General features: G+C 46.3%; 2 protein-coding genes and 1 long non-coding RNA gene across 3 annotated transcripts; 1 reads left to right on the top strand and 2 right to left on the bottom strand.

Annotated features, from left to right (window-relative positions):
* Positions 1 to 250: 250 nt before the first annotated feature.
* Positions 251 to 4,733, bottom strand: gpr85 (G protein-coupled receptor 85). The gene is made up of 2 exons (XM_084701452.1): positions 4,646 to 4,733; positions 251 to 3,378 (listed from the first exon to the last, which is right to left on the bottom strand). The coding sequence occupies exon 2, from the start codon at positions 3,217 to 3,219 to the stop codon at positions 2,086 to 2,088; it is 1,134 nt and encodes a 377-aa protein (XP_084557578.1). The 5' UTR covers positions 3,220 to 3,378; positions 4,646 to 4,733; the 3' UTR covers positions 251 to 2,085.
* Positions 4,734 to 5,692: 959 nt separating this feature from the next.
* On the bottom strand, positions 5,693 to 6,487 carry LOC146276376 (small integral membrane protein 30). Its single transcript, XM_084701754.1, has one exon. The coding sequence runs from the start codon at positions 6,441 to 6,443 to the stop codon at positions 6,255 to 6,257; it is 189 nt and encodes a 62-aa protein (XP_084557880.1). The 5' UTR covers positions 6,444 to 6,487; the 3' UTR covers positions 5,693 to 6,254.
* A 3,196-nt stretch (positions 6,488 to 9,683) lies between these two features.
* On the top strand, positions 9,684 to 14,555 carry LOC146276375 (uncharacterized). Its single transcript, XR_014762416.1, has 3 exons — positions 9,684 to 9,857; positions 11,790 to 11,927; positions 14,423 to 14,555. It is a non-coding gene; the product is annotated as an uncharacterized LOC146276375 (long non-coding RNA).
* The last annotated feature ends 5,548 nt before the right edge of the window (positions 14,556 to 20,103 follow it).

Genomic DNA, 20,103 nt, shown 5'->3' with positions numbered 1-20,103 from the left:
TCCATTATTCGGCATGGAAAAATGTAGGTCTGTATCATTTCATCTGGACGCTCTTGATGTAAATTCAAAACTCCCACTCACCACTCAATACAAACTAACATCATTGAAACACAACGCAGTGGGGCTAAGGTACATTAACTGTAATAGTGTAATGGTGAAATGTCTGGTTTGGAATCAGATATGAATGGTCTTGTTAGAGTCATTTCATGCAATAGCATATGTTGTCAGTGAGGTGAAAAATAAAAACAGGTTTGCAAAATGTAAAATTTTATTTTCAAAAATGTAAGCAACAGATTACACAGTAAACTTTCAGCAAATGCAATCCTAACTTAAACTGTACTCACATCCGGGACTTCAAAATAAAAGACTCACATACTTACACAATCTATCTATAATATACAAAAAAGAATACAGAATAAATATTAAAATGGCCACAAGAGAAAAGTAAGTCATTGAAAACAATCAGTAGAGAGCAAATGTTGGGAACATAATCACAACTCGGTGCCTTTTAACATTTTTTACAAATTGTGCAAGATTTCATACTAAGGCTCTGGTCTTGAAGTGACAGTTGTCTGATTCACACAGAAGTATTCATACGCACACACACACACACACACAGGCACGCACTGATGACCACGCACACTCATCCACGCACACACACAGGCACACTAATACACTCGCACACAGGCATGCACACACGCACACACACACACACACACCTACACACACACGCACACACACACACACACACACACACACACACACACACACACACACACACACACACACTCCCTGTGCTCCGAGCACTCAGTGGGGGGTAGCAAACCATTGCAGATCATTGTGTATGGCCTGTGATGTTCATGAACGTGAACCAGCTTTTAAAAATGAACGTGCACTCCGCCCAGATTTGGGAAGCCTTCCTGTATGTATGAAGGTCTTGTCAAGAGCATATGAGAAACCAACATCCGAAAGACATGACAATATCAGAACCTTTAAGGCAGGAACCCCTGGGATGGCCTCAGCATTACTCTAACAATATGTCTGTTTAGGTACATGGACATGACACATTGAATTAGAACTTCACTGTCTTTTTTTAAGCACAAGGTTGTTCTCAAAAAGCAATGTTTCTTTTTTTTTTTTTTTTTTTATCCAAACATTGTTTATTCGTCTTTTTTTTCTTAGTAAAAAGTGATAGGAAAATAACAATGTCAGACACTAGGGACATATGGATCGTAAAACTACAAGAAATCATTTCTAATTTTAAGTTGCAACTTCAAAAACCACACATTGTTGTTCCCCATCGATAAGCCCCGCCCCAAAATGAGAAAAGATATCACTTACATTAAAACCATTTTATCCTCTTGTGATGGTATATTCCAACAGTTACGCCACCCGACATGTTTTGCTTTACTTACAGCGATTGTGAAGTCTGTTGCAAATTAAAGCATTCATTGTTTGGTTTTGGAAAAAGAAAAAAAAAGTTGTCTTTGTAATGCAACTGTTGATCAAAAAAAGCCTTCTTTACATCTTCTTTTTAGTGCAACTCTTTAAATGTAAAACAATTCCAGTGATTCCTTGAAAGGTAATCATTTCTTTGTTTTGAGTTTTTTAAATTTTTCATCTTTTTTTTAAATTTTGTATTTTATACCTCACAGAATTATCTTCAAAATATCCAAAGCAAGGGGGTCAGTCCTTTCTCTGCAGTTTGTTGACGATTCTTCTTCTGTAGATTTTTTTGCTTCTCTGCATCTACATGGCCTTCCTCAGTGAGTTGTTTACTAGAACATAAACACAGGAGGGATGCTCGACTTCCTGCGAATCCCAATCCCTTCAGCTTCCACCTTTGATGTTCCGTCACACTCAGGCCTGTGACTGACAGTCCAACTCCTGCCTCAGAAGAGAGGGGGGAAGAGGAGAAACAGGAGGATGAGGAGACAGAGAGAAAGAGAGAGATACAGGGGAAAGAGGCAGACAAAGAGAGAGAAAGCTGTACAATGGGACCCAACCCCGATCAAGATCAATCAGGGTAAAAAAGAGAGACAGAGAAAGCCGCGTGAAAAAAAAAAAAGCCAAGTATCACAGCCTTCATATAACGCAGTAGGGTTCCCTTGGTAACCTGGATTTCCTGCAGTAGAGCAGTGTGGTACTGAAGCAGCGACGGAGCTCCCTGTTGGAGAAGATGCAGATGAAGGGGTTGACCCCCGCCTGGGCGAAGCTCATCCACACGGCGGCAGTCAGGTAGCCCCCCGGCACAGCGGGGCCCCTGGCGAACACTCTCCAGTAGCAAGCCACTAGATAGGGCCCCCACAGTGCCAGGAAGAAGAAGGTCATGATGTAGAACATCCGACTGATCCTCTTCTCTGTCTTGAACTCGTCCAGCACCAGGAGTCGTCTGCGGCCCGCCGCGTTGCTGTTTTGCCTGATGCCCAGAAGGGTGGGCGGGGTGGGGCCTCTCCCAAAGCCCGCCAGCCAGTTAGCCGCCGCCTGGCCGCTGGCCCCCGGCCCGTGGAAGGTCCAATTCTGGCTGACCGCCGGCACAAACTGGACCGGTTTCATCTTCCGGCGGTCGTGGACGAAAAAGATGAGCTTGAGGTAGACTAGCTGCGTGGCCAGAAGGATGAGGGCGAGCAGCAGCATAAAGCCCAGGGAGTCGTTGGCTCTGAAGGAGCGGTGCTGGAAGGTGCACTGGTCTTCCTCTCTGATGAAGGAGTACGTCCCTACATCCAGCACCGGGGGGAAGGCCATGGCCACTGACAGCGTCCACACCATGCAGATGACGGCCAAGCACGTCCAGAAGGTCAGCCTCTTGGTGTAGAAGCGATGGTGGGCGATGGCCAGGTAGCGGGTCACGCTCACACAGAACAACATGAAGGCCGTGTGAAAGCAGGACAGCACCCCCAGGAAGGCGATCACCTTGCAGGTTAGGGTTCCGTACGTCCAGGTGGAACCATTCTTGACAGAGGTGAACACGAAGGGGAAGCAGATGGCGGAACGCAAGATGTCGGAGGCGCACAGGTCCAGCAAGAAGTAGTAGGGCGCTCGATGCAGGCTCTTGTCTTTGACCAGTAGGATGGAGATCAGAAGATTGCCGACCACTCCGACGCCGATGATGAAGCCCAGGGAGGTCAGTTTGAGGAAAGTGGCAAGAGGAGAGACACTCTGCAAGATGTTGTGGTCCCCTGCATGGCTATAGTTCGCCATAGATGGAGGAGGGATCATTAAAGATGATGATAGCTTCAGCCAAGTATCATGATCTGGGGGCCTGGAGGGGAGGCGATAGATCCATTTGGTGTGCTTTGAAGCAGATTCCAGGCTTGTAGGCAGTCTCTCTTCTAAGGCATCCTTTGTTCCTTTGTCTCATCACACCTAGAAAAATCCCTGAAAAATACCATCCACTAGTCAGGATTCACTCAGACAGAAAAGCTCTTTTCACTGCATGGCTCTATCTCACTCTCTCAAAACTGAGTAAGGTATGTCATCATTTCCACAGACTGTCTTTTATCTGCCGTTTTCTGTTAAATAGCATTCCTAATGCTATGCAGACAGGCAGCACTGAGCTGTGTGCTAGTTTAAGTATTTAATCTGAGGAGAGAGAGACTGTTCGATCAGACTCCAGCATATAGCCTGGCAACATTATTATACTTTTATATATCGGCTGCCTTTAAAAATCGTCAGTTAAAGACAAAGCAATGGTAAAAGATCTTAACAGACGACGCAAATGTGTCTGTCTGGAGGAACGGGATAAACAAATGAGTTGGATTGTACGGTTAGATTGGTTTGTCTCGCTGTGAACATTTGCAGAAATGCAGTGGGAAAGCTGTTGATCACACCCAAAAACCCAGCACAAGGGATGCATCTATACCATCTGGGGGAATGCCTCAAATAAACTCGTCCCAACTCTATGCATTTTTGAAAACCATCGGAGAATGAATACCAAATAAAGCATCCATGTTTTAGTCTGATTATCGGGTGCCTGGAATTACGCGGCGGACGTTAATAAACTATGGTCTACTCATATTAGGGCGTTTATTGGGCTGGTCTGTTAATCTACACAACAAGATCAATTTTGGTTTAGAGATATGCTAGTTTTAGTATCTATATTAGATCATGACCACGTCCACAATGTCAATCTTTAATCAGTCGCCGTTTTGCTGTTATTCAGCATAGCCTATTGTTTCTTGACTGTAAACTAAGACATATAGGCTACTGTAATTCTTCATTTTAACATATCAAATAAAGGATTAAATGACAAAGCGATATTTAATTAAGAATCAAAGGTAGGCTATTTCATGATCCAACAATTCACATTTTACATTAGAAACACAATAATGTCGCATAGAATTTGAGAAATTCTGCGATTTGTGACTATATGCCTTTTAACAGCATCGTTCGGTTTTATATCTTTTACGCGCGTTTTCTATTTTCAAGGGTGGGATACTGTCGATGGCATTGTACGATAGAATAATCCCCGTTGGATCTTAGACTAGACTGTTGGATGGAACAGGGGCTACAGTGTAGCGAATCCGCACGTCCATTAGACTGAGCAATCTCCAAGTACCCTGTATGAACTGCCTAGAATTAAAGCCACGCAATGAGAGGCCGATACAGTCGAAAGTACGGCAGATTTAACAATCAAAAATCATACCTGTTGATAATCCGTTTTGTTTCCCTGGAGGTTATTTACATGGTAGAAGTCACTTTGCCGTAAAAAACCTTGGTTTGTTGCCTGCCCTTTTTCCACTGTGAATATACAGTAAACCGAGCATCTGACGGAGCATGCGCAGTGAATCCTATTTGTGATCCAAGACGCGTCTCGTCTCTTGTTGCAGCAGCGGCTTTCACGGCAACATCTGCTCTACGGGGGCAGTCAAACTCGTCCATAGTCCCCCACATCAGTCATAAAGACGGGAAGAAAGCCAACGTTTTTAGTCAGCCCCGAAGGTAGTTTTTCTTACTATTGGATTATTCAAATAAACCCATAGCCCATAGTGGAGGTAGCCCTGCTCAACTAACGGCCTACCTCCACCACATATGTGACTTATGTTTCTACACCATCCTCTGATAAAACTAATCTGGCCACTTATTTTGTTGACGGTCACAGAAGGGCCGGGTTTGGCTGAGGTCAAGTTAACATCTGGGTGTGGCCTTACATGATTGGCATGATTGAGAAAGCACTTTCTTTGGACACCGTTTATGACAAGCACAAATACGCATTGCACGTGCAATACGAATCCATGACTGCTGAACATGGATGCAGACTGCATCTAGTAGTATGTGCAATATAATATTAAAGTGTGCTGGCAGAGCAATGCACCTGGCCAAAAGGCAGCCACATCACTTTAAACAGAGCCATATTCAAATCTATGTCGTTTGACATTTGTTTAATGAGTGAGGGACAACCAATAGGCTACCATACAGTCGTCATGGCCAGGTGGAGGCTAAGGTGTCTGTGGCGTTGATGATGGCAGATGTATCATGCTTAGAGCACGTGTAGGTTTGATTATTTCACGACAAAGGAAAACAATTCTCAAGATCCCACCCCTTCTTTCGAGTGATATGATGGTCAAGCCACCTGTAGATCAACATCACCATCCGTGGTGAGTGCAAACTAATTATTCCAGCCATGCTTTTGAGCCAGTGACATTGTCTTATATAAAGCTTATGTAAGAACGTAGACAACTCAGTACACATGTAATGAACATCAAAGCTATAATTTATTATTCATAGAAAGCATTCGCCTATATGTTAGGCCTAATTAGGCCTGAAGGATGGAAAATAGAATATTTCAGTTCCATTGTGCTTCTGCAGTAATGGGCTATATTGCCAAACATTCAGTTAGACAAGTTAACACACATTTAGAAGATAATCATCCAGTGACACACGTTTGCTATGGTCATGTAAGTGCTACAATTAGGTGGGGTAATAAGCCTACATTTTTAAGCTCACAATTGCGTAAGCCAATACTGTTCGTGACAGGGTTTTTCGCTTGGTTCCGTAGAGCGGTTCAGTGTGTTATTGCATAGTTCCTTTTTCCAAACTTCCTGGTTGTGTTCGACGCCACAGTGAGACCCTATATGGTCAACGTATCTTACGTTATCCGATAAGGCACGTTTCTTGTCAGTCATTTTGTCACTCTGTTAGGAGTTATTCGACACGAAATGATGATCCAAAATCGTGAAGGATAGGTGAAAGGACATAGTTCCAAATGCGGGCCAGGCAGGATGCCACAAAGCCCTCGTGAGGATTTGTTTATATCAGAACGGTCCGTTTCTCCTGCGTGCGTACCATCCAATGCACGCGCAGAACCCCACAATTGATATAGTCACTCCCAAGAGCAACGCAACAGCATCTCCTCCATCAAATGCCTCGGCGACGGGAATGAAAAAAAGATACAGAAAGTACAGAATTAAAGTACCGGTCCGATCATCGCACACAAATGCCATGTTAACTCCTGTTCACTCGGTGGAAGCGTGGCGCGTGCGTCGTGGTCATATGACATTAGTTCATTTCCTGATTGTCTTGACCAATGATAACGTTACATGAAAATTCCTCCAATTTGAACTCTGTAATACCACGATTAAATACAACACACAATGATTTGGGCAGTTTATTCAATTGTATGTCACAGCTTGCCCCTGCGTTTAATTGTAGCCTGGATTTGGGCTACAATTGCACCCCTGACACGGTATTAGCACAGTCAGAAGAGTAGCCTACTACATGAAGCAGATTGATTCCTCATAGGCTACTAATGTGACCGTAGAGACACTAGTAGATTGAATATAAATGACCGGCCCGGCCTCCACGGAAATATTAAACGGTGAAGTCATTTGCGAACGGACTGCAAATTTACAAGATAATTTACTGCATATGTACAAGACACTGTGTCTTAACAGGTGTAGCCTAATGTGTGCTTGAAATTGTTTAAACGTATAATTGATTTGTTTGCAGACCACAACAACTTGTTAATTAATATTTCAGTTGTTCACTGCAGAATGGAGTTACTAAACCACAACCGTGGGAAACCTCCATTAAAAGTACATGATGTTCTTGCACACATGTTGCAATAGGGTGAGTTCAGGTAATGTGGGACATCAGGTAAAGTGGGACAGTTTATTGCATTTTGATGATTTAATATGTGCAAAACCGACATCCAATCACCAGAGCTGATCTTGACTTGTAAATACAACACTTCTAGTCACTATGCAGTGGTTTTTATTTGTCTGACATCGTCAGAGTAGGCGTGATCTGGCTTGACAAGAGGTCTTTACAGAAAAAAAAGCATCGAAAGTTCAGCGTCATTTTACATTATATTTCTCAATCTCAATGATAAGGCTGGCAAAGGAATTTAAATTAAGTTACAAGGAGAACTATTGCAGCATATTGAAGGGGGTTAACCACTGATTGAAACACACACAACAATGTGTAAAATAATGCTTTGTTAGAAGAAGAAAAAACAAGCTGTCCCATGTTACCTGAAAATGCAGCCTGAGTGAGAGAGGGGGTCATGTTCATGAGGGGTCATTGAAAGTGTGTAGCTTCTAAAATATTGTGTATTCCCATTTAATTCCAACATGAAAATGTTCCTAAGCCCTAAAACGATTGACAGAAACACCACTGGGGCAAGTTAACAGTTATTTTGTAAGTCTACTGGAGCCTCTACCAAAAAGTGTCCCACATTACCTGAAATCACCCTGGTTGTTATCGTTGACAATGTCAGACTGAATTATAATAATTGTTGACATTAGACCGGAGGGTGGATCAAACTAACAACAGGTACAGTATACACAGAGAGAGAGAGAGATTGTGTGTGTTTGCAAGAGAGAGAGTAAGTGTGTGTGTCTGCGAGAGAGAGAGAGAGAGAGAGAGAGAGAGAGAGAGAGAGAGAGAGAGAGAGAGAGAGAGATAATTGTGTGTGTGTGTGTGTGTTTGGAGAGTATGGGGTCGGCACATCTTTGTTAGTGTGCCATGCAGTGCAGGGTAGGCTACAGTGTAATTTAATTAGGACGGACTAGCCCAACTACAATATTGACCTTGTAAGACAGCCGTGCTAGTATCTGACCCAAGCTCACCTCCACACACACACACACACACACACACACACACACACACACACACACAGGCCTTACTATCTCTTCTCTCCCTCCCTCTTCTCCCTTACACCCTCATCTTCTAGGTAAACCACCCCAGTCTTATGCAGGCCCAGGATTAATAGCCCTTATAGGTCTGGTGGCCCGGTGTGGAGCAGTGCATTAGGATGCAGTGTGTGCTGCCCAGGCAGAGTAATGGAACTGTCCCGACCCTTTAGACAAACACCCTCATTTCTATATGCCCTCATCCTGGACCTGATCAATTACCACCCCCGATGAGGAGTGGAATGACTGCCCTGTGTGTGTGTGTGTGTGTGTGTGTGTGTGTGTATGCATGTGTGAATGTGTGTGTGTGTGTGTGTTGGTGTTGAAAGCTCTCTGAAGGTTCTCTGCGGAACCTTGTCTAGCCCAGATGATGAGCTGCCTGGTGGGCTTGAGATCTGAGTGGCAGGTGGAAAAACTGTGGCTGTGTATGAGAGAGGGTTGCTGTGTGTGTGTGTAGTTGTGTGCATGTGTTTGAGGGAGAGAGGGTTGCTGTGTGTGTGTGTAGTTGTGTGCATGTGTTTGAGGGAGAGAGGGTTGCTGTGTGTGTGTGTAGTTGTGTGCATGTGTTTGAGGGAGAGAGGGTTGCTGTGTGTGTGTGTAGTTGTGTGCATGTGTTTGAGGGAGAGAGGGTAGCTGTGTGTGTGTGTAGTTGTGTGCATGTGTTTGAGGGAGAGAGGGTTGCTGTGTGTGTGTGTAGTTGTGTGCATGTGTTTGAGGGAGAGAGGGTAGCTGTGTGTGTGTGTAGTTGTGTGCATGTGTTTGAGGGAGAGAGGGTTGCTGTGTGTGTGTGTAGTTGTGTGCATGTGTTTGAGGGAGAGAGGGATGCTGTGTGTGTGTGTAGTTGTGTGCATGTGTTTGAGGGAGAGAGGGTAGCTGTGTGTGTGTGTAGTTGTGTGCATGTGTTTGAGGGAGAGAGGGATGCTGTGTGTGTGCGTAGTTGTGTGCATGTTTTTTAGGGAGAGAGGGTAGCTGTGTGTGTGTGTAGTTGTGTGCATGTGTTTTAGGGAGAGAGGCATGTGTTTGAGGGAGAGAGGGTAGCTGTGTGTGTGTGTAGTTGTGTGCATGTGTTTTAGGGAGAGAGGCATGTGTTTGAGGGAGAGAGGGTTGCTGTGTGCATGTGTTTGTGTGTATGCAGGTACAATATGGACCCATCATTTTCAGATGCATTCTAACATTTGTTATGGATCTTGTCAAGAATAAGTAGATTAACTCAATGTTATTCTCAGCCCTTCCAGAAAAGAGAAACTGCTTTCTCTTGGGAAAAACAAAGGCCACTTTCTACAATCACAGGTAAAAAGTCATCCACCTTCACTAACTAGCACAAAAACATATTTCCCAAAGATTAATTATACACTGAAATTGGTTTCTTGGAAATAATGAGAGAGAGAGACCCTTAAAAGTGATTGCTGCTTTTGTAGTGGGCCTTGATGTTCCATAATGGATCCTAGCATCACGACATGACAAATGAATTATCGTGTGGATTTTGTGGATTTTACGTGTTAAATACTTAACAGGCTTGAATCATCAACGCCTGCCTTGGAGAGAGAGGGCAGCTGATCGTGAGGAGCATAGCAGCTTGGCTCCGGGTGGTGGCGTGTCTGTGTGTGTGTCTATATGTATGTGTGTGTGTGTGTGTGTGTGTGTGCGTGTGTGCGTGCGTGCGTTAATGAGAGACCCAGTGAATCAAGCAGGGACGTGGGATGCAGTGAAAGCCATCCCAGATCAGTGAGTATCTCTGACACATGGGGGGTAATGATCTATTCACACTGTGTCTGGTGACGGCCCTCAGAGGGTGCTACACAATCACCCAGAGCAGCACACAGTCACAGTTGGATAACACTTAAAGGCTAATCAATTCATCCTGGCGTAGTTTGATTACGTTATCAAACCATTTCACCCAAAACTACGGGCCATGTTTGCGTTCTCTCTCTCGCGGCGGGCCACACCGTTTCTGCCAGTGGCGGTGGCTCCAGTCGGTGGGGTGTTAGATTGTGGAGGCGATTTATGATCAGCGGTTTGCAGCCCAGACCACTTTGTCCTCCTCTTTCTCCTTGGGTCTTGGTCTGTATTGGCTCACCATCTAACAAAGATAAATGACACTGGCTCCCCAGAGATTGAACGAAACCCAAATGACAACGGTCAGAACCTAGTTTCTCTAGAGGGGCCATAGCACCCCTGTTGATGCATTCAGGTGAAACAAAACACTGCTAGTTCTACTGATGAGATCATTTTTATTGGATTATTCTCAAGTGTAATCAGCCATGTTATCTCCCAGTTAGACACATGTTGACTCGTGCTGGGGTCTTGTCGGGTTGTGCAACGGTTAATCTAGTGGTTGACATGAGGATCAGATCCCACGTCGATCATACTGTACTAATGTGGCATCTTGCCTAATTGTGCCTTTCAGATCTGTGTGACTCAGTCCCGTTTGTCTGTTGCCTGGCGGAGAGTGAGTGGGACGAGAATGATCTCTCATCACGCTGCCTGTCAGAGTTTTAAAGGGCAGGGTTGCGCGTGATGGTGAACGTAGCTGTGTTCATAATTAACATCTGACTCTGTCTCCATGGGAATGATGCAGGAGTCGTTGGGACAGTAGGCATGGTTTTCCGCCTCAGCTGGATCTTCCACAGCGTCAGAGTCACTCTGAATCAGGATAATCCCCGTTATTCCAACACTCGCCGCGTATTTATCTGATTCTTGGAACAGTAGTTCATGGAAATGAAAAGGAATGTGAAAAAAGGAGATAGACGCGATTGCTTTTACATGAGCCTTTGCTGCTGCTTGTTAGAGATTCTCTCTCTCCTCTCCCAGGCTACCGACATTTTTTTTAACTCTATCTTCCTCTTTCCCTCTCTCTTTCTTTTCCCTCTAACTGCCCCACCCTTTCCCTCCCTCACCTTTGATCTCAAACCAAATAACACTCGTCCAAGATCTACCTCGTTTCGCACAGTTGGTAGGCCTTTCCGACTCAAAGTAAAGGTCTATGGAACCCCTCTTTCTTTATCTGTTGTGGCTGCGCTCATTCAGCATGTTGGTCTATCCTACTGTCTGAAGTCTGGAACTATTTTCATTATCTCTGTATGATTGAATTTCTCTTGAAAATTGATGTGGTGCTTTGTGCTCCGATGGACATACTCTATTTAGTCCTCCTCCACCGTTTGTTATCAGGATTACGCCCGCATCAACCATCATCTTTAGGAAGATCTCAACAACCTGAGCAAAAGCTGTAATCGTACAAACAATAACTGGCATTTCAGATGTCCTCTGTTTAAACTGGTCCGTTGAAGGCTGGGGAAAGGCCAACGTGTCTCTGGTATTTCTGTTGCCATGGTGATCCAGTTTAAGTTGTCTCTCTCGCTGCGGCTCCCTTGCCGTTTCTGCCGCCCATGTAAAGTTCACTGGATGTGATTAAGACTATTATCAAACAGGCACACGCCGGGCGCCCTCAACCGAGGTCCTCAGCTGGACGGCGTCAGAGAACATCAGCAGTAACAATTCTGAATATGCAAAACGAGAAACAAACACACTTGTAGAACAAGGTTTAGAGGAGATACTTGAATCCATTTGGGTTGAGGAACTCTGAGGAGCTTTTTATAGTTCGACCAAGACTAAGGAATCCTGACGTTTGTTGTATACGGTCACTTACTTCTGCTGCAGTTCAGCCCAGGTGGGTCCTTTCGTCTCCGTGGTAACTGGGCCTCAGTCGTCGTTCTGACTCAATGAGACTCCAATGAGATTCCTTCCTGGAAGACATTCTCATCATGCATCATGTCCAGCGTCTCAGTAAACAGGCTTGTGAGTGACCTATTTAAACAGGCCGGTCTGCCGGCTCACAAACACACGCATGCACACACACACGCTGAACACACGCCATTGCTTAATGCATCATATCCATGTTATGACAGAGGCGGAGATTGCATGTTTGCATGTACAAAATGGCTAATGCTCTTGTGTTCGTCTGCAATCATGTGTGTGTGCTTGTGTATTTGCTTGCATGCGTGCATATGTTTGTGTGTACCCTATGTGTGTTTGTTTGTGTGTGTGTGTGTGTGTGTCTGGCAGCGAAGCGAGGACAGTGCCAGGCCGTCAGTTTCAGTTCCTTATAAAGATGTAGCAGAGCATCTCCAGATAGCGAGCCGTCAGCGCAGGCCAGAGGAGGAGAGAGCCAGAGGAGGAGAGAGCCAGAGGAGGAGAGAGCCAGAGGAGGAGAGAGCCAGAGGAGGAGAGAGCCAGAGGAGGAGAGAGCCAGAGGAGGAGAGAGCCAGAGGAGGAGAGACCCAGAGGAGGAGAGACCCAGAGGAGGAGAGAGCCAGAGGAGGAGAGAGCCAGAGGAGGAGAGAGCCAGAGGAGGAGAGAGCCAGAGGAGGAGAGAGCCAGAGGAGGAGAGACCCAGACTGCAGAGAGCGGGTTCTGAGCTTGCACCTCCCCTTTCCCTGCAGTGTCCTGCTAGGAGACTGCACAGGGCAGGGACACTGTGGGGTATCGATGGATGGATGGATGTATGTTTGAATGGATAGACGTATGGATGGGCAGATGGAGGGATGGATAGAAGCCTGAATGGATGGATGGACAGATGCATAGATGGATGGAAATAGAAGATGACTTATTCTGGGGAAATTAAGCTTGTGGCATATCTTACTGTGCTCGTAAAACACTATAATCTTTTCAGTTTACTTCTGTCACCTAGTATAAACCCAGAGGTAAAGTTCTTGATACTGTTATTGAATTCAGGAAGCAAGCTAGCCATCCACCCAGCCCAGTGGCACGGACTAACAGGGACAGGAGGAAGTTAAACAACAACAAGAATGGCCACAAAAAATACCACAGCAATAGAGGCAAAAATACAATAATCAATATAACCTCTAAAGGAGTCCGTTTGGAGAAAAGAGAAAATACGGCTTTGTCCTCATTATAGAACAGTCTGAGGGGTTTGTTGTCCCTGCTGATCGTGCCTTGGAAAGGCTGTGAGGACTTAGATGTGTTCAGCATGACTCGCAAGGGTCAAGGGGGACACCGGACTCTGGGTGGTTGTGTTGGGACTGGGGATCAGAGAGAGACAGAATACACTGTGAGGAACTTGTCACACAATGGAAAATCACCTGAAGTCAACATCACAGTTTTGCATTCACGTCATTTACAAAACCAATCTGTGCATCAAACCGTCAGTGTATTTCTGTTCGTATTCCGAGCGTTCCATGCAGTTATTATCGGCATTGCCTTGTTCCCACGGTAACCTCTCTACCTCGATATTAGACATGCTAAAGCTTCTTGTCCATTCAGGACCCGAACGCTCATACCGTCAGTACATCCAATAAGACCAGTTTTCCTTCCTCCCGCCGGTTCATTCAGTGTAGTCTTTGGAGTCTCTTTGGGCAGAGACTGAGCTGTTTGTTGTGCACAAGAATGAATGGCAACTGGATTCATGACATATGTGTGATTTGGAGACTCGAACACGATACGACATGAAACCGCCCCAAAGACGCCTCAAGGCATGCCTCAGCGCACCGATCAAAATCGGTTTCCCTCAACAACGTGACAATTTCTCGCGTCCTCATTTCCTGAGTCCAGACGGTGACCTAAAAGACCCAAGACGCTCCCAAGCCTGTCCTCCGTGGCTTTGCTCATTTGTATTTCCTCTGTTTCTCCGCTGTGACAACCTTCAGGTGCTTGAATTGGCCACTGACGGTTTGTGAATGGGCCAGCCCGAGAGCGGTTCTGATTAGCTGTTGTGAACAAGATGACGAGGAGAGAAGAGGATGAGAGGAGGTGGAGAGGGAGATGTGAAGGGGGGAGAGGACAAACGTAGGGGTGACTCAGCGAGCTTGGCGTGACTCAAGTTTCTCAGAGGCCCATCAGCACGCAGTTAGGCTGCTACTTTCTCCCCCTGTCTGATCCCTGGTAAACACTGGGGTTGTAACGAACAGAGCCTCGCTGAGTCTGCCTGCTGCACGCTCTCCAGGCTGAAGCAGAGAGGGTGTGCCTTGTGGCCTGGTGTGGCTCTGCGTGTTTGAAGTGAAGCTCTGAGAGCCTGTGCGGTGCTCCATGAAAGGACGTCGGATGGGGGGGGGATCGGCTGATTCATCAGCGCCTGTTCTGTTGTTTCGATGTCGTGGCAGACAGGGTTTCATCTTTCCTTGCCTTGTTTTTAAACTCGGATGCATGTCTGTCCGACTGTCTGTGTGTGTGTGTGTGAGTGTGTATGGGGGGGGGGGGCGGGGGGGCATGTCAGTATGAATAAAAATGCCACACATTTCCTTTGGCTGAAATTCCACTTTGGCTGTCTCTTTCAGAATGTCATTATGCCTCCCACTGCAAATGACCACACAAATAATGAACCACGCAGTCCTCGCTCTTCCACCTGACGACTTCTGGAGGAGGGAGCAGGCTGGAGGATCGCCACACACGCAACCAGCAAGAGTGTGTGTGTGTGTGTGTGTGTGTGTGTGTATGTTCAGCCCCCTCTGGCTCAGGTCAGCTCAGGACCCTTCAGTCTTTCTTTGAAGGAGTCGAGGTTTGTGTGGAGCAGCAGAGCTAATGCACACTCATCCTCTGGTCCAGGGGCAAAGGGTTATGTAACTCGCCTGCTTGTATACTCAGCTCCCATTGGTCATGCCATCTGAGGTCGAACAGCTGTCAGGAGTGCCCGTGTGTGTGCCCGTGTGTGTGTGCGGGTGTGTGTGCGGGTGTGTGTGTGTTTAATGGTGCCGTGTCACCCGAGGACACAAAGAAGACACGGGCTCTCTGGTGTTTTAATAACTTAATCCAAAGGAGATCACGGAAGGAGAGATGTAAAGTGAGAGGTTACTTCAGATTTTAATCTAAAAGCCACAGAACCATGAGAAAACTATTATTTCCTCCTATTCCTTTAATTCTTTTTCCTTTTCTTGGGTCTTGATTTGTGTGACTTCAGCCTCCCTGCCTGGAGGATATCTTTAGAATGCAAAGAATTAATAGGATGAGAAAGCAGCCACTGGGACAAGGCATTGTCTTTTGTTCTGGTTCAATCTATAAAAACACGAGTCTGTACACAAACCTTACACACACTCACACCCAGTCCCATTGATTGTAGATGTAATTTAGCAAACCCTTAATTCCCCCTGGCCAATCTTTGTATTTTTCTCAACCTCAAAAAAATAACACTAAATTAAAGTAGGAGAGAGAACAGACTAGTTGGTGGTGATTGTGAAGAAAAGTTTTACAATGATGACAATTTTCGAGAGAAAACTTGTTTGAATCGGCTCGTGAAAGCAGGTTTGAATTAAGTTATATGTATTTAAAGGAATGACGTTATTTAACCATGAGGCAGTATTATGGAGGATAGTACTGCTGGACAAAATCTCCCTCCAACTGCCCGCACACACCCACTCGACCACACACAACACACACATCACAAGCACGCACGCACACACACACAAACACACATACTCTTTTCACACACACACACACACACACACACACACACACACACCTCACAAACATACCTGCTCTCCTATTGATGCTTTTTGTAAACATGTTTTAGTCCTCTACGCAGTAAGTGCCAGGGTTATCTAATGTAAAGAGGAAAGCGGTGCATTCAGCCTGCAGGCGGATGACCCCTGACCTGGAAGAGGAACACTAGGGCACTGAGACAAGAGTCAATGCCGGTTCTGGCTGCGGGTCCAAACATGAAGCATGCTCACCAATACCCACTGGAGTTTGTGATGACTGGAGGGCACCCACATACCCACACCCACACACACTCCCTCACTCTGCTCACCTGGTGCTGTATGGCTGCTATACTGTACAGCATTAACAGGACACAACCTTGAAATGCTGAATGCACAGGGGAGTTCTCTGAACGAGGAGAACAATCCCTCACGACCCCCTCCATCACTACCCCTTCCCTCCATCTCCATCACTACCCCATCCCTCCATCTCCTCACTACCCCCTCCCTCCATCTCCTCATTACCCTCTCCATCCTTCCCTTATTCATGCCCTTACTCTCTCCATACATCCATTCATCCCCTCTTCCTTTTTTCCCTCCAATCATCCCTTTCTCTCTCCATCCCTCCCTCCCTGCACCCATCCCTCCTATCCTGTAGTGGAGGGAGAGAGAAAGAGAGTGACTCCCTCGTTCATGGCCCATTAGCTGTGCAGACAGATGTTTCCCAGTGAGAGGTGACAGACTGATGGCAGCACCTGGCTGTGTGGCTGTGTGTCTCTGATGTCTCTCATGATCAATGACAACCTGGACACCTCACAGCCTCCACGCCAGGCCCAAAGTCTCCCAAGAACTGTCCGCTTTCAGGAGCCCTGCTGGAGCTGGGAGCTGCAGGGCCGTCTTCGTCTGCCTGGGAGACCAACACGTCTACAGCCTGCAGTCTGAATGTCCCCTGAGGGCATTGTTGTTCCGATGTTGTTGTTCTTGTCTGTCTCTGTGTAGCTGTCTCTGTGTAGCTGTCTCTGTGTAGCTGTCTCTGTGTGGCTGTCTCTGTGTCTGTCTCTGTGTGGCTGTCTCTGTGTGACCGTCTCTGTGTAGCTGTCTGTGTGTCTGTCTCTGTGCGGCTGTCTCTGTGTCTGTCTCTCTGTGGCTGTCTCTGTGTGGCTGTCTCTGTGTAGCTGTCTCTTGTCTGTCTTTGTGTGTCTGTCTCTGTGTGTCTGTCTCTGTGTGGCTGTCTCTGTGTGGCTGTCTCTGTGTGGCTGTCTCTGTGTGACTGTCTCTGTGTTTCTGTCTCTGTGCAGCTGTCTCTGTGTCTGTCTCTCTGTGGCTGTCTCTGTGTGGCTGTCTCTGTGTAGCTGTCTCTGTGTAGCTGTCTCTGTGTGGCTGTCTCTGTGTGGCTGTCTCTGTGTGACTGTCTCTGTGTTTCTGTCTCTGTGCAGCTGTCTCTGTGTCTGTCTCTCTGTGGCTGTCTCTGTGTGGCTGTCTCTGTGTAGCTGTCTCTGTGTAGCAGTCTCTGTGTATGTCTTTGTGTAGCTGTTTCTGTGGCTGGCTCTGTGTGTCTGTCTCTGTGTCTGTCTCTGTGTGGCTGGCTCTGTGTGTCTGTCTCTGTGTAGCTGTCTCTGTGTGGCTGACAATGGATAACAATGGATTCTGCCAACAAATTATTGACTTGGCTTTATTCTGGACATACTATTCACAACCGTAGTGTGTTACACAATGCTGTAAGATCGCTTGGTACCCAGAATCCCTTGCAGCAAGCTGAAAAGCTACTAAGTTAAAGCCATTAGCTTTGTTAAATAAGGATTGTTTGGAGTGTTGTGTTCGTTCTGTTTTGAAATGTGTAATGCTATGGTCTTTAGAGAATTTGAGTGTTCACCCTGATTGGGAATGTTGTCTACTTAGATGGCAAATAATCGATCGTGAGCATTGGTCAGGCTCAACGGTAACGTTGTTTGCTTTCTAAGTGCGTCTTGTATTCCAATGCTATATACTCCGATTTACAAACACAATCCGATTTTCCAAATACACGATGCAGCTTATTTTCCGAAAACTACGGTAATCAGATAGACGAGAAATCGGTTCCCAATTCAGCCTAACAGTAACATTGTGTTTACATCTGTGTTAGTAGGTATAATAAATAATACCTCCACTGTGTACTAGCTTGTACACTGACATTCTAAAATTATACATCCAAAAGGGTTTCTTATCACACAGATTTGATTTTGTCTTGTTTAGGCTAATTCCAAAACTTTTCTTTGCTATTAGTTAACATAATATATATGAACATAAATATTACACTGTAAATTTGTAATGTTGTTGGGCAGTCCATTTCTGCTTGATTTCTGCTACCTGTCAAGTCAAATTGCAGTGTTTTTTAGAGTGTGTAAATTCACTTTGTTTTGTAAATAAACTATGCACTGTGTTATTTCTGTAACACATAAATGCTATTATAAATCCTTGCTTGAACTTTTTTTCCTAAAAATACTTGGATGTTCCAGCACTTATAGAGCTAGATTATACTGTATATATGAATGAAAACAGTGACCCAAGACTCTGGACTATGGACCCCCTAAAGTAGCCTTGGCCACCCCATGTATAAAACTCTAGTTCCGCCACTGTCTGTGTGGCTGTGTAGCAGCAGAGCAGAGAGGAGCCAGCCTCCACAGTAGCTCAGAAAGGAGCAGCAGACTGAATGTCTGCCTCCACAGAGAGAGAGAGAGAGAGAGAGAGAGAGAGAGAGAGAGAGAGAGAGAGAGAGAGAGAGAGGGAAGACAGACAGACACACTCTGTCCTTGGATCAACCTGCCCTCAGAACAGGTTTACATTTGCATGCATTAGAGCTCTCCTGTGGCCAGCCTGCCTGCTCTTAGTGTGTGCGTGAGTGTGTGTGCCTGTGTGTGTGTGTGTGTGTGTGTGTGCCTGTGTGTGTGTGTGTGTGTGTGTGTGTGGGACTGCAACCCTCCAACCCGCTGGGCCGTCCAGCCTGATTAATGAACCAAGTGTGCCACATCTCTGAGCCACTGACTCGTGCTACCGCCTGCACTCCACACACACACACACACACACTCACACACACACACACACACACACACACACACACACACACACTCACACAAGCACACCCACATTCACACAATTCTTTTTTACAGATCATTGTTTTATGGTAAACATGAACCAGACCAGATGTGCTGTGACTGAAGAACATGAGTGAATGCTAGAATACCGTGTGTGTCTGTATCATGTGTCTGTTTGTGTGTTATTGTGTGACAGTCATTTAGAATTGGTGCACCATAACACACACGCAACCAGTCCTGTTTATTAGCGGTTTGACATTCAGACACAGGCGGAGGAGAGAAAGGAGAGAGGGTAGAGGGGAGGGAGAACAGGGGAGGGGAGTGGAGGGGTATCCTTGGAAACCCTGAGAGTCTCCATGCCATTGGTCGAATGTTTTCTGTATTCCTGCTCAAGGAGAATCCCCCATCTAGAACTCCTCCCTCTCCCTCTCTTATCCCTTTCTCCCCCTCTCTCCCTCCCTCTTCTTCTCTCCCATGCTCCCCCTCCCTCTCTCTATCCCTTTCCTTCTCTCCCTTTCTCCCCCTCCCTCTCTCCCTCCCTCTCCTTCTCTTCCTCTCTCCCTATCCCTCTCTCCCTCCCTCTCCTTCTCTTCCTTTCTCCTCCTGCCTCTCTCCCCCTCCCTCTCTCTACCCCTCTCCTTCCCTCCTATGCCCTCTCTCCCCCTCCCTCTCTCTCTCCCTCTTCTTCGGTTCCTTTCTGCCCCTGCCTCTCTCGCCCTCCCTCCCTCCCTCCTCTACATCTACACTGCCAGCCTGGCTGGCTGTTCCAATCGGAATCCCCATCCCCCTTTCCTGAATGAAGGGGGGTCCCTCCAGTCTCACAACGAGAGAGGAGGGGGAGGAAGGGAGGAGAAGAGAGGGAGGAAGGGGAGAGAGGGATGAAAAGAGAAAGAGAGACAGGAAGAGGAAGGGATATGGAGGGAGGGAGACAGGATGAGGGAGGGCAGAGCGCTGGGAGCAGGAGATGAGTTGGATTCTGCCTCCTGTCAGCACTGCTCTTGTCTTCCTGTTCATTGTGGCAGTGTCTGAATGTGGAACAACTCTGTTTCACCTTCACGACCTCCGCTCTTCCAATGAGTCATTTGTACTTCAGACAGACACAGTGACCGTGTGCAGGTGTGTGTGTGTGTGTGTGTGTGCGTGGGTGTGTTGTGTGTGTGTGTGTGTGTGGGTGGGTGTGTTGTGTGTGTATGCGTGTTTGTCCTTTGCATTGCATGAATGTGAGTGAGTTTTTGGGTTGCATCGTTTTGTGTGTGTTTGCGTCTCCCCATTACTAGATTGGGATTGAGATGAGACAGAGGGCAGATGACATGCAGTGATGTGTACAGTGTGTGTGTGTGTGTGTGTGTGTTGCCATGCTATTTGGATGAGCGGCGGATTAAAGAACATGAAGTAACAGCAGGAGGAGCTCTCATTGGCTCTCATTACTTCTGATCTATCTTGTCAGGGAGGGATTTAGAACCTGCTCTGATCATC

This window comes from Hypomesus nipponensis, chromosome 7 (assembly GCF_054491055.1).
Source record: "Hypomesus nipponensis isolate SF chromosome 7, ASM5449105v1, whole genome shotgun sequence".
Taxonomy (NCBI): domain Eukaryota; kingdom Metazoa; phylum Chordata; class Actinopteri; order Osmeriformes; family Osmeridae; genus Hypomesus; species Hypomesus nipponensis.
The sequence above is the reverse complement of the archived record's forward strand: the minus strand, read 5'-3'. Positions and strand labels throughout refer to the sequence as shown.

Bases quoted from the DNA above. Each gene is read 5' to 3' on its own strand.
- gpr85 (XM_084701452.1), bottom strand. From the start codon at position 3,219: ATGATCCCTCCTCCATCTATGGCGAACTATAGCCATGCAGGGGACCAC.
- LOC146276376 (XM_084701754.1), bottom strand. From the start codon at position 6,443: ATGGCATTTGTGTGCGATGATCGGACCGGTACTTTAATTCTGTACTTT.